We start from the raw sequence: 24,824 nt of genomic DNA, 5'->3' as shown, positions 1-24,824 counted from the left end.
ATTTTTTTTTTTTTTTTTTTTTTTTAACGTCTTTCTGAGCCAATAATCTTCAGAACTTATGGGCTTGGGAGTGTGTAGTTGGGCCCGGTGGCCCAATTGTGGATATTGAGCCCAATTAACGTATGTCGAAGGCGAAATTGTGAAAAGGGCACGAAGCATTTTCTGATTCAGAGTGTTGATGTTTGGAGAAGGTATTCACCATTCTTTTTTGTTCGGAAGAAACTTTTTCAAAATGATGCTTGGACACTAGCTGGACTGCAACCAGCTTTTAAAAGAGCTTAGCAGTTACAGTTCGAATTGGAGTCAAAGTATTCCAACGGTATAAATGTGATACTAGCCCATTAGATCATATTTAATTGATATTAGCCCATTACACACAGGGCCCTCCTCCTCATTTCTGCAAGACGAAGCTTCCAAATAATGGAGCAATGGAAGGAAGGGTTTCTCAATTGCTCATAAGTTGGCAGATGGGGATGCTGTAGTTTTTCAACTCATTAAACCTACAACATGCAAGGTGATATCCCTTCAACTCAATGCATACATGCACATTCTTCTGTTCACTGTCACTTCCATTCTCATTAGAAACATAAGGCTGTTTGTTCATCATCTATCTATCTATCTATCTACATGGATGCCCCTTGGTAACTGCTGCAATTATATTGAAGTTTTGAGCGTTGGAAGAGCCAGCCTCCCTCTGATCTGATTGGTTGGGGTCCTGTTCTTCTTATACATCTTTAAAACCACGATCTCCAGTGTTAGCTAAGGCTATAGTGTTGGCTCATAGATTTAACTTGTTTGCTTCGTTCATATTGTGCTGCTATGACAGAATGGAATCGGCTTGTGTTTGAAGGGAAAAAGAAGAGAAACAAGACAGGGCAAGAAATGGAGTTGAGTGGCTAATGGCAAAAGCAGAAAAGTGGGAAAAAGTTTGTCCACATGACCAATCGTTCTCATTGTGGGTTTTTGAGTACGAAATCTTTGTTTTTTTTGCCATATTTCTTGCATCCTTCTTTTTCTCTTTGTTTTAAAATAAAGAATATGGTTTTGAAAGATGGGATAAGTGAGTCCACCCAAAAATAATGGCTCTATGATTGAGATATAGACAATTCTTCTACTCTATGCCACGCTATAAACCATTGTCTACACGTGTGTTTTGGGTCTACCATCTTAAGTTCCCCACAACTTTCCTAAACCCTTACCATTTTATTTTGAAGATGAACAGGCAAAAGGAAGCCACTTCCTTCTTGATCCTCTCCTGGTTAGTAAACACTTCATGTTTTTGCTTACAATACATTATTGTAAAATTTTTTTTTTTTTTTTTTTTTTTTTACAATTATTGCTTGGGTTGGTGTATTGATGACACCTTAAATGGTTCTACTTTTCATCAACCATGACAGCAAAAAGGGCCTTTCATGTCACTGTTACATTAATAGCTAGAACATAATGTTCAGACAAGAGGAAAACATCCTACAACTACCAAATAAGCAAACAAAATGTGTTTAGTTTCTATTATTTGAAATCATATTAACTGCCTAAATCTTTGAATAAAAAGTTAAAACCTTACCTAATTTTTGTAATTCATTCACTCATCATGATTAGATAAGAATTGCAAGTGTTTTGTTTCCATGCAAAGTTGGGACCAAATTGCTTGAAAATACTGACCCATTATTGAGATATGAATGAGTAGTCTCATTCAATGCATCACAGCATACAAAAAAACATGTAAAAGAGGATCGGCAGTGTATTATAAATACTGATGAGTTCTTCGAAGTTTCCTCCTGAAAAAGGGGTTTAATTAATGACTAATGGCGTACTCTTGTTAGGAAAGATCCATGAATACAACAAATACCAAAAACAGTAGCCCTCCATTGTAAAGGTTATTGGCTTTTTGTGGGAAATTTTGTGGGTTTTTGTTGGATGTTTCTTTACCGAATCTGTACTCTCAATAGCTGTAAGATTTGACAAGGACCCACCAATACTTGACACGTGCTGCCCCCAAAAAAGAAAAAGAAAAAGAAAAATAAGATTAAGAACTTGATTTAAGCAAGTTCAGAGAGGCAAAAACGCCAGACCCCCCCTCTTCTTTTTTCCCTTTCTCTCTCTATCCTCTAATATTCTTATCCTTTCCTAAAGGCATGGTAGTGTCCTTAAAACTGAAGTATTGAATTGGGATTTTCAGATTCAGAATCAGCAGACCAATTGATCTGTCAGCAAAACCTCTCTGTGTTGGTTATGGACATCCATCAGCATCAGAAGATCCAAGAAAGGGGTGCGGAGAACAATAGCAGAAGGTTTGAAGATGGCAGCTTAAATCTTGAAGAAGGCAAAGATAGGCAATTGGAGAAGCAACAATTGCCAGCTTCTTCCTCTCCTCCTTCATCATCTCCTTCTCATGAATTTTCCTTCTCAGTTTCTCTTCAAACTTCCTCCACTGACAAAGCCAAAGCCCCACCTTCCTTCACCATTGATTTGTCTCCAGCAGATGACATCTTTTTCCATGGCCATCTGCTTCCTCTTCACCTCCTCTCTCATCTCCCAGTCCCTCCCCGCTGCTCAACCAACTCCATTGAAAGCTATTCCCTTCCCATTAGAGACCTGCTAAGAGACAAGGAGCCCAAGAAAGAGAGCAGCGACTTCATCAATTGCAACAGCGATGAACACTACCAAAACAACAGGAGTGATACAAGAGAAAAAGCCAAGTCCAAGTCTTTCTCCTTGCTTGGTTTAAGGTGGAGAAAGGGGTATGAAGATGAAGAGCAAGAAAATAAAGTGAAACAGCTGAAAAGGAAGTTCGGGTTCAATTTCAGCCATGTACTGAAGAGATATGCGAGAATAGTGAGGCCATTTTTACACTTCAGAGGGAGAAGAGATGATATGCAACCCCACAGACAGTCTTATTCATTTTCAGGTAATTTAAGTTTAAGAAAGAAGCCAGAATTGAGAGGAAGAAGAGGCGAGTTCTCAGCTCCAGTTTCCATGAGAACGTCTCCAACAAATAGTGGTGTCCTCCTTACAACAACAACAACACTTCCTCCGTCCAATAACGACAGCACAATGGAGGAGTTGCAGGCAGCAATCCAAGCAGCAATAGCTCACTGCAAGAATTCCATATTGAAAGAGGAGAGACTCAAATGTTAAGAGCGTATACAACAAAGGACACATATTGTTCATATTCTATTTCTTTATTAAAAATTATTCAGCATATTCTCTTTTTCTGCATTAATGTGCGTGGTATGTACGTGTATATAGACAAAAAGAGGTACCAATTCAGTCCAGAAGGTCCGGTTTGAAATATAAATATTACGTTTGTTCTCCGGCCCTTTCAATGATTTTTTATCATGTAACTTGAGAGGTGTTTTATTTGCTTAAATTTTATCCTTTTGAGTAAGTGGATGGTCGCAATTGTAGTATTTGATTTAGATGTAAATTTGAACCTAGTACTACTACATTGGTTGCTGAATCTCTTTTACCCTTAAACAAAAGCAATAATAATATGAATAAAGAAGCTTTGATTTGAAGAGAGTTAGTTCATCATTAACATTTTGGATTATAAGACTGGGGCAAGACATTGAGTAGATAAGGATAAAGAAAAAGACATAAGAAAAGTTGATTGATCGATCTACTAACCTTCAAAAGAAAGGAAAATGTGACCAATCTATCATCGACCTGATGATCTCTCTACCAATTGAGTGGCCATGAGCACAGCTTAAATCAAACAACCATCCAAGTTTGGACAGGCAAATACCACTCTTCTGCCAGCTCTGTTCTCTCCTTTTCGTCTTTTGAATCATTAACAAGCCAGACAAAAACCACATATAACGCTGGGACCAAAACTCTCATATAAGTTTAAAAGAGGTAAGCGGATTCAATAATTGTCTTAATCTACTTGAGAAATATTTTTTCTCTACCACACCCATCCCTTGCTTTTAAGAATATTAACCATAAAAGAGACAGTAAAAAGTTCTCCCACAGAGGTTGTTAGCTTTATTGGCTATAAAACTGCCCAAGTAGATCAAAATGACATTGAGAAAGTAAACGTGTGGGAGTAATGCCTAAAAACATTGCATCGGATGCCAGGGGGCCAGGGGGCAGGGGGCAGGGTCCCAACAACGAATAGACAGTTAAAATAGCGATCAACCATTTCTAGATGCATCGAAACAAGTGAAACCTCTGAAAAGAGAGGGTTAATGGGGCTCAAAAGGTGTGGGGTTAAGTGAGATAATGCCTTAGACAACCCAATTGCCACCACTACGTACAATATTAATAACAATAATTCAGAATAGGTATCAATGCCTTCAATAACAGTTGATCTGGTTTTTTAAATTGAAAAGCATCAGAATGAACGATATATATCGTAAAGGTGTGGGCAACTGATAGGAAAGCTACCTTTTGAGTATTATTGCATTGCCATCTATGAAACCCACCTGATCAAGCCCCCCCCACCCCACGCTAAAAGAAGTGCTTTCAGTCTTTTCAGCAATGCCCCTAAGCTTACAAACAAAGAAAACAGGGAACAACCGCAATGCTTTTATTAGTACAGCCGCGTGAATACATGCATGTGTGACCGAGGCGCCTGTGCACGCTTTTATAAGAAAATCCAATATGAGCATTGAATTTCATTGGCAGAGATGAATGAAACGCCATTTTTTTCTAGGATCAATGAAAAAGACAACTGGCCTATCCCTATCCTGCCATACACATCTAGGAAGCCCCCACAAAAAAGAAAGGTGATGGCTGTTGGGGCTCAAAAGATAATATTATAAATTCTCAGAACTTGAGCTTCTGGTGACCATATTTTTCTCACCAAATGGTTAATCAATTGATATAATGCAAAAACAACACAAAGCTCGGTCAGAGGACTTTTATCAAACACTTGACATGCATAACCTATCAAAAACAGCGCACAGATTCTAAAACTTGCCTTCAAATAAATTTCTTCCACATGAATCAAGCTTAAATTCAGTCACCCTTAGAAGTGTCGATGATCTAAAATGGTTTAGCCGAATCCCATGAACAAAAGACAGCATGAAAGATAGATTAAAATAGACACCAAATTTTGATACCATAAACAATCTTTAACACTCAAAACCAAACAAGGATGAGCGGGAGGATGGATGAGGTTCTTAACTTTCTTGAAACACTCACTACAAGTGCAAATTGGCCACTAAAATTATGGTACCTTGCCTTCAGCTTCACTCCACCCATAACTTTATTTTACAAAATTCTGTATGGGATCATGACCTTTTTGTCACTTGTCGCCCGGATGAGCAACACGAAGCCATGGCCCTTCGCTGGGTTGCCCCCAATGAATTCCTAGTACAAAGAGTCAAATTGGGGCCGTACACCGCATAACTGGCCGATTGGAGCATTTTCAAATCCTACTTCCCGGTGGCCCAATAACCCATGAGTGGATCAACTCTGCGCGGGTTGGGGGATTGTACTTTTCGAGTAGCATCCTTTTGAATGACTCTCGTGAATATGACGCAGAGAAATTTGTCTAAATAATATAAATTTTGGGAGAATAATATCGCAAGTTACTATCCGCAAGTTAAAATGAAGAATATAAACAGAGTATTAAATACAAACTTGTGGCCAAGTCAGAACAAAAATAATCCAAAAAAAAAAAGGAGGAGGATATTATTCATATTAATATTAATATCAACAGGAATACATTATTCATTTTATCCTTTTTTTTTTTCTCTAAAATCAGAGCTCTTAATTTTCTATACTTGATTCTGCAAAGAAGATTTCGATGTTTCGCATATCACGTGCTGATCTTCCTCTGCAAAACTGGATTTGGATTAATGGCGGCGTAACATTCGAATAACTAAAAGCGATAAGCTTTAGTTATGCAAACGGCGTATTTTCTTCGCGGTTCTTTCTTAAACGAGTGTCGGTTGCCTATGAATCAGGCTTCCAACTATGGCGACTCGCTCCCTCTGCGATTAATGGCCTCTTCAGGTTCTTGACCTCTTCAGGTTCTTGATTACTCATCATCAATATTGTCGTTAGGTTCTTTCTTTGATTTGGTTTGGTTGACTGCTTCAACATTGATTACCTCGGTGGTTTATCATTTGGGTTTCGTGTAATAATTGTTTTTAAGTTAGAAACTGAAGATTAAATTGATTGATTGGTTGAATGAATTGATTCCGCTTGTTCTTGAGACGTCTTGAAAATTTGTGATCTGGGTTAGTTGTGTGTGTAGTTTTCTCTTTAGTTTTAAGAGTTCTGGAGATTTATGATTGGAGATCATTGAGCTAAAACACTGGATGCACGATTTTATTGGGGAACACTTACAGGTTCTTATATTAAGGCCAAAATTAGAGATTATTGATCTGGGTGATCGGAGAAATCACAATATTGGACGATGAACGCTGTAGGGATACTAGGTAGTTACATTTCAAAGGGTGTTTATACCGTTTCTGGGCCATTTCATCCGTTTGGTGGAGCTGTGGACATTGTTGTAGTCGAACAGCAGGACGGTAGTTTTAAATCATCGCCTTGGTATGTACGGTTTGGGAAATTTCAAGGAGTTTTGAAGACAAAGGAGAAGGTGATCAACATAGCTGTAAATGGGGTTGAAGCTAATTTCCAGATGTATATGGATCATAAAGGAGAAGCTTATTTTTTGAGGGAAGTTGATGCTGAAGGAGAATCTGGATTGTATTCTTCATCTTCAGGCGATGAGGCCGAGGGGAAATTGCTGCAGGAACTCGATTGTAGGATCCTTGGTTCAAAAAGTTACAACTGTGATGCTAGAAGTTCAATAGATGGGATTGAGAAGAGTAAAGATAAAGGGAAGATAGTGACAAAGACTACCTCCCAACGACGGACACTTGGATGGGGTCGTAATTCAATTAAAGAAGATCATCATGAGGATGCATCTCTTGCGAGAGTAGACTCGCTGAAGCGTGCTGAGATTGTAGCTGATCTTTTAGAGGTTAGGTGGTCTACCAATCTTCGCACACAAAAGCTTGAGAAATCAGATTGTTCCAAGTTTTCTTCCATTGACACTTCAGATGACAAGGATGAGGAAAAGTTGAGGAGAGATGATGAGACAAGCCACGTGACATCAACTGATGAAGGTAACATGGGGAATAGTCTTGATAAAGATTGTGAAAACTCCGGCAGCAAGCACATAACCAATGGCTCTCAATTGGAATCGGAAGACGTAGCGCTGTCGACTGAGGTAACTAGAGAATTGTCAAGTTTAAACACCGAGGATAGAGTGATTGAAATTTCCACTATAGGGGGAAAGGATTTTGACGGGACATATGAAATGAAATCTGCACCAACGGATATCGAACAGACTGCCAAAGATACTGTGAATGCGACAGGAACCATCTCCGAAAATGCAGATTCCGAGTCCCAGATTTTATTGTTGAAGAACAGTGATTCATATTATGGAGAGAACTTTATTGGACGTCACTTATCTGATGAAACAAATATCGTTTCTCAAGTATTCAACATTTCTGAAGACAAGAGTGAATGCGATGCAGTCCAATCCTTAATGTTCTATGAAACTTCCAAGAGCTCAATGTTGACGATGGATGACTCAAGCGTACTGACTCCTAAAGCCTCCCACCCGGCCAATGGAGGATATGGGATCGTTGATGTGCATTCAGAGGGATTGCACCTGACAACTGAAGTTCATCCTGGGGTAAGCTTTATTCTGACATGAACAAAATTCATTCACACATATGTGTCATTTAGCAATGTAGGATTGTTAAATTCAGAGCCTATTCTAGCATTTTTACTGATGTAGAGAGTAGACAAAAATAAGTTTCCATGATTTCTTGAAGTCAGAAAGTTCGCTGAATTTATTTCCATTGATGCTGATTCTTTTTTATTAGCGCTGATATCTCAAAAATTTGAATTCAGTATACAGATTCTAGTGTCGTAGCTGGAGATTTTGAAATAGAGACTGAAAAATTTGAAGCCCTCGTGAACTATTCTCAACAAGTGGATCATTGTAATAGTTCTGTCTATGAAGGCAACACAATGGACCAAGAAAAGCTACCGACACTCGAAGCTTCATATACTCAAATAGTCTCCACAGAAGAAATGCATGGTTCAGTTAAAGAATTTAAGTCCGATAGCAGAGGTTCAAGTTTCGGCTCGGATTTTCAAGATGACAAAAGTGTAGATGGAAGTGTCAAAAGCAAGTTCCAAATTTCTTCGAATTCTATCGGTAATAGAGTCGTACCAAAAGAAAGTAACATAATACCATCAACAAATTCAGACGATGAACAATTCCTTTTCAGTGATATTGATGTTTCAAAAGCTGAGCTAAATGGTAATATAGAGTTAGACAGCCAACGTTACAATGATAAGGAAGAATATCCATTAGCATATCCAAGTAGCATTGATGAAGAGGATAGATTTGTAAATAGAAGTTGTGTAACATCCAGTTCGCCAGATAGTCATGAGTTCTTCAATCAGGGGATTGCAAGTTCCATCACAATTCCTTCAAGTCGACCAATCTTGAATAAAGAATTTGACCGTATGGCAGCATCACTACCTAATATGCAGGATCGTATTGATAATTTAATTGCCGGTGAGATCAGCCATCCTCTAAGCCATTCTGTGGACTCAAATGCCAAATCATTGAAGTGGATGGAATTCTCTAAAGATAATGCAGGCTCCAAATCTTGTAGAGATGAAGAAGATAAAGTGGCAGAGGAACGGTCAAGATCTGAAGAATCCTCGGTTTCAGAAGAACTCAAAGGTATTATTCCTAACTCTAGAGCGGGTAAGAGAATTTGGATACTTATTGCAAAAGTTTACTTTTGAGTTCTTATACTGTCTCAACAAATTTATTACTGAGTTTAGGCTCTAGATTGTATAAATGATCCTTTGTTTATCCAAATTCATGTAAAACTCAACGGCAAACTGTAAGGTGATACGCTTAAAAGTTGACAGTTATTCCTTATGGAGTGAGGCTCCTCTATTTAATTGGGGATCATTATAGTTGAGAACAGAACGGATATCCGTTATGAAACACTTTATAGCTCTTGACCCTATTGAGAAAACTCTTACAGGTAGTCCAGCAGAAGCAACTGTTGACCCAGTTGGAAATTGGAAACTTTGGCCTTTCTCTTTTAGAAGATCTAGTTCTAGGAAAGGAACACAATCAGCTGTTGACGACTACGTAGATTTTGATATTAAGAAGACTTCAGATAGGAACGTTCGAATGGATGGAGAAGCAAGTATCTTTAAGCACAAGGCAGAGAAAAAGATGGTTAAGTCCCTCACACCGACATCTGAGCAGCTGGCATCCTTAAATCTCAAGGAAGGGGGAAACACAATACTTTTCACATTCTACACTGCAGTGCTGGGGAAACAGCAGGTCAGAGTTCTTTTTTCAGCCGTCCCTGTCTTCTTTCTTTCTCTGTTTCCCTTCATATTTGCATTTCGTGACTGATTATGTTTCTCAACAGGTTGATGCCAAGATTTATTTGTGGAAATGGAATACTCGCGTAGTGATATCAGATGTGGATGGGACAATAACAAAGTATGGTATTTCATTCTGATGATTTTGGATGTGATATTCTGATATTTAGCATAGTTTTATTAACTCTTCTTTGGAATTGTTTACTCCTGTTGTTGGCTCCTTTCTAATCTTTTCTAAAAATTAAAATGTTGCCCTTGGACGAGTCATTAGTAACATCTTCTGCCATTAAATTAATATCCTCTTTGATATTGGAAGTTCTTGTTGACAATTGCAAGAGTTGTTTTTTAACCATCATAGACGCCTTGAAATTCACATTAATTAGAAATCAGATAAATATTTGTCTTCTGTTGGCTGTTCAGAGAATACAATGGTGATTGGCTAGACTTTTTAGCATAGAATTTTGATAATGAACTTTCTTCAATTTGTAAGAAACAGGGTTAGAAAGCAGTATGTAATCGAGAGATGAGGCCTGAATTTATTTTCTAGCATTCACTAAACACGATTTTTTCTAGCATTCACTTTCTTTAGTTTTTCCTCGTGTTACTATCTTAGATCGGATGTTCTGGGTCAATTCATGCCCTTTGTTGGAAGGGATTGGTCACAAACAGGCGTCACAAATTTATTTTCTGCTATTAAGGTACGATGTCTCACCCTTATGCAGTTGGATGATTGTCTGTGATGAAACTAGTATGCAATGAACTCTCTCAGTCTCTCTCTCTCGCTCAACATTTTTCTTTCTTCTTATATATATACTTTCAGGAAAATGGGTACCAATTGCTTTTTCTTAGTGCACGATCAATTTCTCAGGCCTATCAAACCCGCCAATTTCTTTTCAACCTTAAGCAGGTAATGTATTTACTTAAATTCAAGCTTGTTTGGAATGAATTTCGAAGGGCTTAAAAACACTCTTTTTGGCCTTAGAAACACTTTCTAAAGTACTTAGAAAGTCAGCAGACCATTAGTATCCATGATTGATCTTTACTTGGTTTTCGTCCCTGCAGGGTGGGAAGGCTCTGCCGGAGGGACCTGTTGTTATCTCCCCAGATGGGCTTTTCCCTTCACTATATCGTGAAGGTTATTTCCTTTTATCCTTGATCTTTTCGTTAGAAATTATAGCTTTTTCCTCCAGTCATGTAACTATGTTTTGAAAATTACTACCCAATTCTTCTTTCTTTAAGCTAGATTTTAGTGAATTGCTAGATGCTCTGGAGAAAGTTTTGGTTATTGAATGTGTTCTTCGATTTGGTGGTTATATTTAAACTAGGAATAGCTTTAGTTGGTACTTTTTGTTTTTTTGATCAGAAAAAGCATTTGGTACTTTGGTACACATGTTTTTTTCCCTGGAAATGCATACTTTAGCAGTCATGTGAGCCTCCCCTGCATTTTGCATCCGCATTCTTGGGATTCTAAATGCCTGTTTATTAAAAGCATAGACTCTGTCATGGGCGGGTGGGGGTGAGCCATCTCCTAAAGCTAGCTTTGGGGTGGGTGAAACCTTCATATATATTTGTGGAGGATGGGTTGTAAACACGATGTAAAGAGCAAGGTTCTCATAATGCGATAATCGTATATATACATATCAGCATGCTTGGATTTGTCGATAACCCTTTTCATTTCTTCTTCTCAGTTATTCGGCGGGCTCCTCATGAGTTCAAGATTGAATGCTTGGAGGTTAGTTTTCCTTCTTTCTTGATATTTAAACTGATACAAATTTTACATTCTTCATACTCATACTGTGATGAGCTGTGGTTTCGATGCATGACTGTTCAAAATATATTATTACTTAGATCAATCACTCAAATTAGAAATTTTGAATAACAATTGTTCACATGGGCTCTGAATAAGATGGCTCATAGTCTGCTTTTTTTTAACTTTTAGAGAATTCGAGAACTATTTCCTCCAGATTGCAATCCATTTTATGCTGGGTTTGGAAACAGGGACACAGATGAATTTAGCTACCTTAAAGTAGGAATTCCAATAGGAAAAATCTTCATTATTAATCCCAAGGTATGATTTGAGGGGGATTCACGAATATGACTTGAAAACAGCATAATCTTATGCGATTTGGCAGCATCAAAATTGATAAAATTGTTCGTGCTTGTAGGGGGAGATTGTTGTAAACCGTCGCTTTGACACAAAATCGTATACGTCACTTCATACTCTTGTCAATGACATGTTTCCTCCCATCACCTCGTCTGAGCAGGTTGCTTAAGCTTTAAACTGAATTTGGATTAATTCTAGAATTACTTTTATCAAACCAATTCTTTGGTTGCTTACAGGAGGACTTCAATTCATGGAATTACTGGAAACTATCACCTCCCTTGGTAGATTCATAAAGCTTTTTTTGCCTGAAATATGAGATCCTTGAATCTGTGCATAAACTGTGGTGGGTCAGTAGATTCTGAAGTCTTAGAACATCTTGTTGGTATAACATGTTCCAGGTGGGTTTCTTTGCTAAACTCATTGGTAGAGATTATTAAGCTTCTGGATCCATTGCTGATTGCGCCCACCTAATACACATCTTCTGCAGAATCAGTTCATATTTCATGCTGATCTCTGCTGAGTTGAAACTTTTGTGTTACATACTGGATATAGGGTTATTGTACAGTGGTAAGCTCATTGTAAGTATGTAGTTTAAATTCATAGGTAAATTATTAAAGCTCCATCAGTTTATGTGTTTATTTCCCTTTAGGAAGAAAGTTAGCAAAAGTAAATAGAATGCCTGTACATTTTCCTTGTACCTTTAGAATTGCCAAGGAATTTGCTTCCACCATGGTGCCAAAATTCCTCATTAGTAACATTTGTTATTATTTTATTCTAATAAAGAAACAAACATTTGGAGGAGATTTTCTTTTGCCCATTCTTTTTACTATAATTGTGTTCCAAATTACAACGTCTCATGAGAAACCTATCCTCGTCGGTATCATGTTAGATACAAACTTTGAACTGTGGAGTTGAACCCGAGTGCCTAAGAGTAAGGATTGCAGCTCTTGTTTGGTGAGAATTCCGAAGGTTTTAAACTCAAATTTTATCAATTCAGTTGCTTCATTCTCAGCCCAAACTTGATGTTAAGAGATCGATATTGTTAAACTAAGGCTATATTTGTATGGATGGAATGTTTGTACATCTCGTATATGATAGCTCGTCTGGCCAACATATATGAGCTCATATATTCCCTTCTCTTTGCACATGAAGGTAAGTCTCACAATGAATAACTATCTTCCGTATTTCGACTGTATTGTTCGGTAGAAATTGGAATCTCCATCCTGATTGGGTACCATAAAAGTTATTATCAATGGTTGGTTGAGCTCGAATTCTTACTTTTTGGTCACTACGGAAGTAGGACCAAAGCGAGCAGGGCCCACACCTTAGTTGTTCTATACTTTGCAGGAGAAAGGTTAAGTATCCTTTTGAAATTAAATGGAATATTAGCCTGAAAATGCGACGTTCTATACTTTGCAGGAGAAAGGTTAAGTATCCTTTTGAAATTAAATGGAATATTAGCCTGAAAATGCGACTCTAACGACTAGGTTTTGATAGGGCTATATTGTCTATGCTAATGTCAACTCTTGTTTGGTAATTGTCTAAATTAAATTATTATAGTTTTTTTTTTGTTAAATTAAAAATTTTGATCTCTAAACTTTTAAATATTACTAGGCATAGGCATATTTATTTTGAGCATGTAAACTTCAAACAAAATTTTGCATTTCTTGTGTTTAGATTTGCATGTTTAAATAATTCAAGTAGTTTTGATCAAGCTAATTTACGTTGTTAATCGAATCACAAATTTAAAAACGAATTTTTTAGATCGAATAATTTAAATATTTCTTTCCTCTGTGATTTGTTATTTATTTAATAAGTTCGTTAAACTAGAATTCTCACGCCTGGGTGGGCCCTTTTTAGGTAAGGTAGATCACGGACTCGGCCCTTATTTTATTTTATTAAAGCTTGGAACGATAAGAGTACAGCAATACAGAAGGGGACGTTATTATTACACCCATTACCTTCATCAGTACATCTTCACATTGCACTGCTCGGCGTAGTCAAGGAGCCTCTCAAACTCTTCCTCTGAAATTTCTCGATCGGCATAGTCATCAACATGACCCATACTCATCCCGTAGTGAGATTCACCATGGGAATGGGAATGGCCATGGGCATGACCATGGGCGTGGCCATAGTGGCCGCTACCATTGCCATAATCACCAGAAGTCATACCAAACCCAAAGCGGGAACCCATGTCATCCTGGTCACGAGCATAACCCATGCTGCCACAACTACCAAAGACGTTGGCGCCGCTACGCCTCTCAAAGAAGTGGGGGATGATGGGTCCGAGGATTTCAATAATTTCGATGATGTCCCTGATCTTAACGCGGCCTCTTCTTGATCTGCGAGCATTGGCTCTGTATACGTTCATCAGGTCATCCCTGCATCGGAGGTTATCCACTGAACGGCAAGCCATTTTTGTTTGGAAAAGGAGGTTCGTTGTTTGATTGGTGCGAAGGGTGTGTGTGATGAAAGGTGTTGAGGTTTTGGGTATTTATAGCATACTTTCTTAACCTGTTACCCCTTATTACTTATGCCTTCCTACTTCATTTTTATGACAACATAGTGAATTAATATTCCCTCCCATTCTATGTTGTCTTTGTCAGCGATGGACCCTGAAATTCCAAGGAAAAAGGAAAGATTCTATACTTAATAATGCTTCATTAACACACACACACACACAAAAAAAGAAAAAAAAAAGATTAAAATAATATATTACTTTCTACCCATTGTTTTAAATGAAGTTTTTCCATGATCTTTAATTTCTTACCATTGATATATAATTGATTCATTCATGGAATCGTCCTTGATTTTTTTATTTGGTCCATAGGAATTTGTACTCATACTAAATGGGTAATTTTTGAAAAGGACTTACAAATACTTTTATTTATTTAAGCTCATATTTTATTGTATATATTGGATTATATAACATTTTTTTTTCTTTGTATGCAATATTTATTTCTATATATATTTTTATAATATATATATATATATAATTTTATTATTATTATTGTGAGAGATTTTTTAATTTCTATAAAATCTTCTCTTCGTAACAATACCTTCTCCTTCTCTCCAAGCCTTGCTCGTCGCCCAACAATATAATTTCAATATTTTCTTCTAATTGAAAAGAAAGAAAGAAAATAAAAAGTTGTGGCTGTCTTCTTTCATGGATGTCAAAAGAATGAGACTAACGCATTCAACAATAGAATATAGGTTTTTTTTTTTTTTTTTTTTTTTTTTTAAATTTCAATCAAATAAATATAAACTTGTATCCATTTTTTCGTGATATTATGCATGGATCAGCTATATCATGGCGAATTCTTCGGAAAAAAATNTTTTTTTTTTTTTTTTTTTTTTTTTTTTAATGAACATATGAAACTAAGATAGATATCTACCGATCTTAACCTACTTGGATTTGGTCCTTACGAATTGGATTCAATACATAAAGACAATAATGAGTGGATCTTATCTATTTAGAGTATTGATTCTTTGAGTTTTTTTTGTTTTTTAGTGAAATAGTTCAAATAAAAAATTGTAGTATTTTTAAATTCATAGCTAGTAAATATTGTCATTTTTAGAATTTTTTTTAAAAAAATTTCTTCAAGATTTTAGAACGTCCACTATATTGTCGTCTTTGAATTTTCCCTCAAATTTTTAAAACGTGTCCATTAAGAAAAAGTTTCTATACTCTTATAAGATTTCGTTCTCATCTCCAACTGAGACCTCACCACACTTTGGTTTAAGTTAGATGAAGTGAAAAAATGAAAAAATAGGAGAAAGAAACATATGTATAATCTAACTAATAACTCGTACATGAGTTGCGATATTAAATATCTTTTTCGGCATGAAACAGCACATAAAAAAGAATAAAAATATAAGATAAAGCCAAATATAAAAAAGAAAAAAAAAAGGATTATCAGCTTTGTGGGAATAAGTTTCTTTTCCATCCTTATCGAAAGCAACTAAAGAACCAAACGTTGGGACTCCATAATGCTCATTTAGTTTAGCTCCCCAATAATTTATTACTCATACAACATTATATAGTTTTTAAATTACAGATAAATTTTAACTCAATAAAATTGAAAAAATTACCACTTTCTATTAATTCTAATCTAATAGATCTTATTTGCAACACAACTTTTAATATTTAAAGTCCCATAAAAAAAAAAATAACTAAAAGTTAAATTATAAATTATTGTCTGCTCCCATTCTAATATCTTTAATAATCAATTCATTGATTGATTTGTTGTTTGAGTTGTGAATTTATGCTATTGTCATTTCAAAGAATTGAATATTGTAAGTGGGTGTCTTTTTCTCACAGATGCAAATTTTAGATTTGAAAACTATTAGAACAATTTTTATTATTATTATTATTATTTGTGAATCTAAATGTACATCAATTATTTAACATCATAAAGTTTTTTTTTAAAAAAAATACCTTATTTGAACTAAAAAAAATCTTTATACTTAAGAAAAAGGAGAGCTATACTGTGATATAAGCAGCTTTGGCATAAACCATTGGTAAATTTGTGATATAATAAAATAGGTCAATTTAAGAACCTAGATATATATATATATATATATATATATATATATATATCAATGACACACAATAATTATCAATTATAATGCATTTTATCAAATAAATTATTTATTTTTATTAATGAAACATTATTATGTATAGAATCTTTCCTTTTTCCTTGGAGTTTCAGGGTCCATTGCGGACAAAGACAACATAGAATGGGAGGGAATAGTAATTTCACTATGTTGTCATGCAAATGAAGTAGGAAGGCATAAGTAATAAGGGCTAAGTGGTTAAGAAAATATGCTATAAATACCCGAAACCTCAACACCTTTCATCACACACACCCTTCGCACCAATCAAACTAGGAACCTCCTTTCCAAACAAAAATGGCTTGCCGTTCAGTGGATAACCTCCGATGCAGGGATGACCTGATGAACGTATACAGAGCCAATGCTAGCAGATCAAGAAGAGGCCGCGTTAAGATCAGGGACATCATCGAAATCATTGAAATCCTCGGACCCATCATCCCCCACTTCTTTAAGAAGCATGGCGGCGCCAACAACTTTAGTAGTTGTGGCAGCATGGGTTATGCTCGTGACCAGGATGACATGGTGTTAAGGATAGTTGACCGTTCACTATAAGGCAAATATCTAGATATTTGCCTTACATTACGGGTTACCATATTTGCCCTCTTATTAAAGGCAAATATATTGCATTCATTTATTATTCTTTCCTTTTATTACTATTTCCATAATATTTGTAATTTACCATATTTCTGTATCCTGAAAATGATTATAAATAAGAGAACTCTCACCCCCATTTAGGTGTGGTGATTCAGCAAACATTCACATGGTATCAGAGCCCTTTCGGTTTAACAACCCTGATCCTTTCTTCTCTATGGCTTCCGAATCTTCTTATCATCTTCTTCCTTTCAATACTCTAATCCATATGATCACCATCAAACTTTCTTCCTCCAATTATCTTCTTTGGAAAAGCCAACTTCTCCCTCTCCTTGAGAGTCAAGACATGCTGGGCTATGTCGATAGAACTATGGTTCCACCACCTCGCTTTGAACCAGAAACCTCTTCAACACTCAACCCCAAATATTTGGCATGGAGAGCAGCCGATCAACGACTTCTCTGTCTCCTGCTCTCCTCTCTCACTGAGGAAGCCATGGCTGTTGTCGTTGGTCTCCCTACTGCACGTGATGTTTGGCTTGCGTTGGAAACTACGTTCAGCCATCAGTCGAAAGCTCGTGAACTGAGACTCAAGGATGACTTGCAGTTGATGAAACGTGGCACCAAACCTGTTGCTGAGTATGCTCGTGCCTTCAAAAAAATTTGTGACCAACTTCATGCCATTGGCAGACCGGTCGAGGACATTGATAAAGTGCACTGGTTCCTTCGTGGACTCGGCACCGAATTTTCAGCTTTTTCTACTGCTCAGATGGCTCTTACCTCTATCCCCTGTTTTGCAGATTTAGTCTCTAAAGCTGAAAGTTTTGAGTTGTTTCAGCTCTCCCTTGAGTCCTCTAACTCCACTCCTACAGCATTCACAGTCACTAATCGTGGTCGCACTCATGGAAGCCACCCTGCTTCCTTTACCAACCAGCGAGGTCGTTCTTATTCTCACAAAAACAACTCTTCTAATCGAGGACGAACTCACTCAAGTCAAGGTCGTCGACCACCTCACTGCCAAATATGCCGCAAAGAGGGCCATTATGCTGACCGCTGCAACCAACGGTATGTTCGACCTGATTCTTCTCATGCTCACCTTGCTGAAGCCTTTAACATGTCATGTTCTATTGCTGGACCCGATACTGCTGATTGGTTTCTGGACACTGGAGCTTCGACCCATATGACTGCCGACCCATCTATTTTGGATCAGTCTAAAAATTACACGGGTAAGGACTCTGTGATTGTAGGAAACGGTGCATCCCTACCCATTACCCACACCGGTACTCTTTCTCCTGTTCCAAATATTCACTTGTTAGATGTCTTGGTTGTCCCTCACCTCACTAAAAATCTTATTTCCATAAGTAAATTAACGTCTGATTTTCCTCTCTCCGTTACATTTACTAATAATCTTATTACTGTCCAGAATCGTCAAACAGGAAGGGTGGTGGCAACCGGTAAAAGAGATGGAGGGCTATATGTGCTGGAGCGCGGCAACTCTGCTTTTATTTCAGCCCTTAGAAACAAATCTTTACATGCTTCATATGATTTATGGCATGCTCGTCTAGGTCATGTGAATCATTCTATTATTTCTTTTTTAAATAGAAAAGGTCATCTTTCTCTTACGTCTTTATTGCCTTCTCCATCATTATGTAATACCTGTCAGCTTGCGAAAAGTCATCGATTGCCTTATTCCCGCAATGAACGTAGGTCGTCTCATGTGTTAGATCTTATTCATTGTGATCTTTGGGGTCCTTCTCCCGTCAAATCAAATTCGGGTTTCCTTTATTATGTTATTTTTATTGATGATTATTCTCGATTCACTTGGTTTTACCCTTTAAAATTTAAATCTGATTTTTTTGATATTTTTCTTCAATTTCAAAAATTTGTGGAAAATCAATATTCTTCTCGTATCAAGGTATTTCAAAGCGATGGTGGTACCGAATTTACTAGTACTTGTTTCAAAACTCATTTACGTAATTCTGGCATCCACCATCAACTCTCTTGTCCATATACACCTGCTCAAAATGGTCGTGCTGAGAGAAAACATCGTCATGTGACTGAGACTGGCTTGGCCCTTCTCTTTCACTCTCATCTTTCTTCTCGTTTTTGGGTTGACGCCTTCAGCACTGCAGCTTATATTATCAACCGGTTGCCTACTCCACTTCTTGGAGGTAAGTCACCCTTTGAACTCCTTTATGGCTACACTCCACATTATGACAATTTTCATCCCTTTGGTTGTCGTGTTTATCCTTATTTGCGTGATTATATGCCTAACAAGCTTTCTCCCCGCAGCATTCCTTGTATTTTTTTGGGTTATAGTCCTGCTCATAAAGGGTTTCGCTGTCTTGATCCGACCACCACTAAGCTATATATCACCTGTCATGCTCAATTTGATGAAACCCACTTTCCTGCTATCCCTAGCTCCCAGACCCAACCTCTTTCCTCTATTCCTATTTCAAATTTCTTAGAACCACATTTTCATCGTATTGATTCATCCCCTCCTACCACTTCATCACCGCAAACTCCTCGATCCAGTTCATCCCCGTGTGATATTTGTTCTGACCTTGTAGATGAGTCTGTGCAGGTTGATACTTCTCTTGCAGGTTCCACTTTGCCACCCTCGACTTCTAATTCGACCTCTATTGAACCTCCTGTTGATTTCTCTTCTTTGGGCACTCATCCTATGATCACACGAGCCAAAGCTGGTATATTCAAGACTCGTCATCCAGCAAATCTTGGTATTTTGGGCTCATCTGGACTTCTTTCTGCTCTTCTTGCATCCACTGAGCCAAAAGGATTCAAATCTGCGGCTAAGAATCCTGCTTGGGTGGCTGCCATGGATGAAGAAATTCGAGCATTACAACAAAATGATACTTGGACTTTGGTTCCTCGCCCTGCCAACACCAACATCGTGGGCTCTAAATGGGTGTTTCGTATTAAATATTTGCCTGATGGATCTGTCGAGCGTTTCAAGGCTCGTCTTGTTGCCAAAGGTTATACTCAGGTTCCTGGTCTTGACTACACTGACACTTTCAGTCCGGTTGTCAAAGCTACCACTGTCCGTGTTGTGCTTTCTATTGCAGTCACAAATAAATGGCCTCTTCGACAACTTGATGTCAAGAATGCTTTTCTCAATGGAACTCTTATTGAACGTGTTCATATGGAACAACCTCCTGGGTATATTGATCCTCGATTTCCCACTCATGTTTGTCTATTAAAGAAAGCCCTTTATGGTTTAAAGCAAGCTCCTCGTGCTTGGTTTCAGCGTTTTAGCTCATTTCTTCTCACACTTGGGTTTTCTTGCAGTCGCGCTGACACGTCCCTTTTTGTCTTTCATCAGCAATCTAACATTATCTATTTGCTTCTTTATGTTGATGACATTATTGTTACCGGCAACAACTCATCTCTTATTGACAGCTTTACTCGCAAGCTTCATTCTGAGTTTGCTACCAAAGATTTGGGTTCTCTCAGTTACTTTCTTGGTCTTGAAGCTTCACCCACTCCTGATGGTCTCTTTATTAGTCAGTTAAAATATGCTCGAGATATTCTTACTCGTGCTCAGTTGCTCGATAGCAAACCAGTTCACACTCCCATGGTTGTTTCTCAACACCTGACTGCTGATGGTTCTCCTTTCTCTGATCCTACTCTCTACAGATCTCTTGTTGGCGCCCTTCAGTACTTGACTATTACGCGTCCAGATATTGCCTATGCTGTCAATTCTGTCAGTCAATTCTTGCATGCCCCTATTGCAGATCACTTTCTTGCTGTCAAACGTATTCTTCGTTATGTCAAAGGAACACTCCACTTTGGTCTTACCTTTCGTCCATCCACTGTTCCTAGTACGCTAGTCGCTTATTCGGATGCTGACTGGGCTGGTTGTCCCGATACTCGTCGTTCTACATCCGGCTATTCTATTTATCTTGGTAACAATCTGGTTTCTTGGAGTGCCAAAAAGCAACCTACTGTCTCACGCTCCAGCTGTGAATCTGAGTATCGTGCTCTTGCCACAACCGCTGCTGAACTTCTTTGGGTTACGCATCTTTTGCATGACCTCAAGGTCCCTATTTCAAAGCAGCCCTTACTCTTATGTGACAACAAAAGTGCTATTTTTTTGAGCTCTAATCCCGTTTCTCACAAGCGGGCCAAACATGTTGAACTAGATTATCATTTCCTTCGAGAACTTGTTATCGCTGGCAAACTTCGCACACAATATGTACCCTCTCATCTCCAAGTTGCTGACATCTTCACAAAGAGTATTTCTCGACCTCTCTTTGAATTTTTCAGATCCAAGCTTTACGTTCGTTCAAATCCGACGCTCAGCTTGCGGGGGGGTGTTAAGGATAGTTGACCGTTCACTATAAGGCAAATATCTAGATATTTGCCTTACATTACGGGTTACCATATTTGCCCTCTTATTAAAGGCAAATATATTGCATTCATTTATTATTCTTTCCTTTTATTACTATTTCCATAATATTTGTAATTTACCATATTTCTGTATCCTGAAAATGATTATAAATAAGAGAACTCTCACCCCCATTTAGGTGTGGTGATTCAGCAAACATTCACACATGGGTTCCCGCTTTGGGTTTGGTATGGCTTCTGGTGAGTATGGCAATGGTAGCGGCCACTATGGGCACAGCCATGGTCATGGCCATTCCCATTCCCATGGTGAATCTCACTACGGGATGAGTATGGGTCATGTTGATGACTATGCTGATCACGAAATTTCAGAGGAAGAGTTTGAGAAGCTCCTTGACTACGCCGAGCAGTGCAATGTGAGGATGTACTGATGATGAATGTAATGGGTGTGATAATAACATACACTTCTATGTTGTTGTACTACTCTATCCTTCTAAGCTTTTAAATATCTCCTAATAAAATAAAATAAGGATTGGCTTGCTAGTCCTTTGTCTTCCTTACCTACAATGGCCCTCAATATTTATACTTAAAACTTTGTTTAAAATATTTCACCAAACTAAAATATAAATAATCATTTTCATAATTGTTTTCTCAAAAGATGTTATACTATTAAAAATATATATATATATATATATATATATATATGATTAAAATTTTATTTACATATCCCAATATCTCACCAAATACCAACTCCACACGTGTATATATATAAAAAGTAATTTGGACATTATTAATACCATTCATATGGTTCAAAGCATGCACCTAATTAAATTTTCTTAGGCAAAAGTTGGTAAAATTTTGGATTGGGACTTAAATTTTCTAGAATTTAATGAATGAGTGCATAAAGTCCTATTTCAGGTATTTTATTACAAATAGGTAGCATAGCTTTGTTCCACCTTGTTGGTGTATGCTTATCTTGATTGGGAAGCTTTGGCGAATATGGAACGTTTTTAAGTGGCTTTTATTTAAGAAAAAAAAAACCAAAAAACAAAACTTTGAAAACTATGATTAAAGTAGATACTCTTTAAAATTTTAAACCAAATTTGGGTTTAAATTACCTACACTTGTTTTAGGTAATTATCATACTATTTTAAGTTCAAATTACCTCGAAATTTTTAAAGAATTTCTACTAAAATGTTTATAAAAAAAAAATAAACATTAATATTGTAACTTTTTAAAAAGATAAAAGTTTTTTTAAAAAGATAAAAGTTTCAAAAGTGTAAAATTGAAGACATTCTAAATAAATAATTCCTTCTATACATATTTGGTGGAGTATGGGTTTTTTATGTTTGATTGTCCCACTACACGAGGGCTTTTATTGGCGTATCTTTGACCAATCTAGGTCTTTGGATCTTGACTCATTAAGTTAATTGAGAATAAAAGAATATGATTTTCCTCTAATATGTGGTCTAATGTTAATCAAACTTTCAACTTAAACTTTGAATTTAATACTTAATAACTGGGAAAGTAACTCATGAATTAATTACTCAAAATCATGAATCTAAATTAAAACTAAATTTAGTGGGGGAGAGATAGCAATAAGCGTTGTTATTATAATTTGATTAGAAAGGGTTGAGGAGAGTATTGTTATTGAGAAGATCATTACATGATTTAACCCAGCAAAGGTGACAGTCAACACCTCTTAGAGTGAAATCTCATGGCGTAGTCTACGAGTTTATCGAGCTCGTCTTCGTTGATGACGCCATCGCCATCAGCATCGGCATAAGCCAGGCCATAGCGAGCTTTGTGGTGAGGAACAAGATTGCCTAAGAAGCTGAAGGCTTGGGTGATGTCACTGATGCTGAGGACGCCATCTCCGTCCATGTCGTGCTCTAGGAAGATCTCCTTTATCTCTTCCCTCGACAGATGCCACCGGTTTTTGAAGGGCGCCATTGGGATGATTTTGCAGCCTGGCTCTCGTGCTTTGTTCTTGGGATGGAGTGTTTATATAGACTTTATTGAAGCAGGCGAGTATGAATTATTTGATTATTATTTTTAAGGAAGAAGTTCTTCATTCATACATAACGGAATCGAACAGATGCTCTCTACCCATTACTGCAACTTTATGCAATTGTACGTGGTGGGCTAATAGAAAAGAATAAAATTCTCAAAATATTAAATATTAAATACTAATCTATATATCTTCGATTAAATAAGACACTAACTATTCGATGTTTTACTAATTATTCGATGTTTTTTAAAATACAAAACTCCAAATCCCAACTCGAACCAAGGAAAAACACATTTAACAAATTTTATTTTTCATTTGACAAGAAGGGTTAATAGATTCCCCTCCTTCAAATACACATCGATACACGGAAAGCCATAGACTAAAAATAAGTAGAATAGTTTAGCGGAAAAAGACAACATATATGTACTTTTTAACAAAGAGTGTATTTACGACTTTTGGCATATTGAATTAGCTTGTCCATCTCGGCCATGCTTATGAAACCATCACCGTCGATATCAGCGGCACGTAGTGCCTCTTCTACTCTGAACGAGCTAAAGCGTGAACCAAGATAGTCGAAGGCTTGCTTCAACTCCTCCTTTGTTAGCTTTCCATCACCATCTCCATCGTGGTTCTTGAAAACGCTAGCTAGTTGTTCCTCGGAGAATGGAACAAGAACTCGTTTGTAAGTTTTGCTTTTGGAATTCCCCATCAAAGACAATGGAGACGAGAGAGAAGGAAGGAGATTTTTGCTTGGGTTGAAATGCTTGGATTGATTGAGTTTTTAACCTAGAGGAAAGCATCTCGTATATTTGAATTGTAAATTAAATAATAGAATTTTATGTTTATCCATTTCTCTTAAAACTTTTTTTCAATATTTGCGGCGAATCATCGACTTTTGAAATGGTAATTAAAATCTTATCTATCAAGTTGAAAATTATAAATCTAATATATAAATTGGTTTTATTTGCATTAAGTATATAGTAACATTATTCTATTTCAACAAATGAAATAAAGAAACTACCGACCAATTAAATACCGAAAAAAAAACATGATGAGGAAGCAAAACTCGTGGCTTCCTTTTCGTTTCATGTTTCTTCTTTTCTAATAGATGAAAATAAAGTTGTGTTTTGTAACTATTTTTTTTTTTTTAAATATATAAACATGTTTGACAATTATTTATTATTTATTATTCTCGAGGAGGAGTAACTAAAAAGTTACTCACGGTGAAAGCGTCGGACATCTTCCTACTATCAAATATATTAAAAATGATATTTTGTTCGTCATTCTTTTTCTTCTTTCATTTTATTTTTATACTTTTTGTTCGGATGATATTTCATTCTTATTTCTTAAAGATAAGTCTCACGTGCTTGTTATGTTGGCCATTTTTATCCAGTCATGACTGGAATTTTAGAACAAAAAAGAAAGTAAAAATTAGAATGAAGCTTAGCTAAATATATTATTAATTAAATAATCTTATAGAAAAATAGTTTTTTTTTAGGAAAAAGAAGAGAAATTGAGATTATTAAAAAAAAAATGAACGACCACAAATCAAATCAACTTACTTTTCCTTTTGTCAGGAGTAAAGATGCTTAATCGCTAAATTCTCTTTTTCTTTATACTTTCGTAGTTATTAAGTTATGTTCATATTGACTTTTAAAAATTAAAAAAAAAATCATGTTAATTTAATGACTTTTATTTTTTATATAGATTTATTCTTAAAATACCTTAAAAAAATATATATATGTAGAGATT

At 36.6% G+C, this 24,824-nt stretch overlaps 3 protein-coding genes across 7 annotated transcripts; all 3 read left to right on the top strand.

The window, feature by feature from the left end:
• Window positions 1–2,070: 2,070 nt before the first annotated feature.
• Window positions 2,071–3,328, top strand: LOC111463002 (BRI1 kinase inhibitor 1-like). The gene has a single exon (XM_023106832.1). It carries the CDS (start codon window positions 2,233–2,235, stop codon window positions 3,136–3,138), a length of 906 nt encoding a protein of 301 aa, XP_022962600.1. The 5' UTR covers window positions 2,071–2,232; the 3' UTR covers window positions 3,139–3,328.
• Window positions 3,329–5,677: 2,349 nt separating this feature from the next.
• On the top strand, window positions 5,678–12,300 carry LOC111462636 (phosphatidate phosphatase PAH2-like). 5 transcript variants are annotated; one of them, XM_023106300.1, is made up of 12 exons: window positions 5,678–7,660; window positions 7,882–8,728; window positions 9,042–9,349; window positions 9,441–9,514; window positions 10,007–10,091; window positions 10,214–10,300; window positions 10,456–10,528; window positions 11,082–11,125; window positions 11,333–11,461; window positions 11,559–11,657; window positions 11,734–11,840; window positions 11,896–12,300. In XM_023106300.1, the coding sequence occupies exons 1-11, from the start codon at window positions 6,368–6,370 to the stop codon at window positions 11,788–11,790; spliced, it is 3,096 nt and encodes a 1,031-aa protein (XP_022962068.1). In that variant the 5' UTR covers window positions 5,678–6,367; the 3' UTR covers window positions 11,791–11,840; window positions 11,896–12,300. The 5 variants fall into 5 exon arrangements, with proteins under 5 accessions (XP_022962068.1, XP_022962065.1, XP_022962066.1 ...); XM_023106297.1 differs by having other exon boundaries at window positions 7,882–8,752; XM_023106298.1 differs by having other exon boundaries at window positions 7,882–8,752; window positions 11,734–11,844.
• A 4,039-nt stretch (window positions 12,301–16,339) lies between these two features.
• Window positions 16,340–21,563, top strand: LOC111462856 (zinc transporter 7-like). Its single transcript, XM_023106633.1, has 2 exons — window positions 16,340–16,630; window positions 21,271–21,563. Exons 1-2 carry the CDS (start codon window positions 16,409–16,411, stop codon window positions 21,490–21,492), a joined length of 444 nt encoding a protein of 147 aa, XP_022962401.1. The 5' UTR covers window positions 16,340–16,408; the 3' UTR covers window positions 21,493–21,563.
• The last annotated feature ends 3,261 nt before the right edge of the window (window positions 21,564–24,824 follow it).

Source organism: Cucurbita moschata, unplaced genomic scaffold (assembly GCF_002738365.1).
Source record: "Cucurbita moschata cultivar Rifu unplaced genomic scaffold, Cmos_1.0 Cmo_Scf00027, whole genome shotgun sequence".
In the NCBI taxonomy this organism is placed as follows: Eukaryota; Viridiplantae; Streptophyta; class Magnoliopsida; order Cucurbitales; family Cucurbitaceae; genus Cucurbita; species Cucurbita moschata.
The sequence above is the reverse complement of the archived record's forward strand: the minus strand, read 5'-3'. Positions and strand labels throughout refer to the sequence as shown.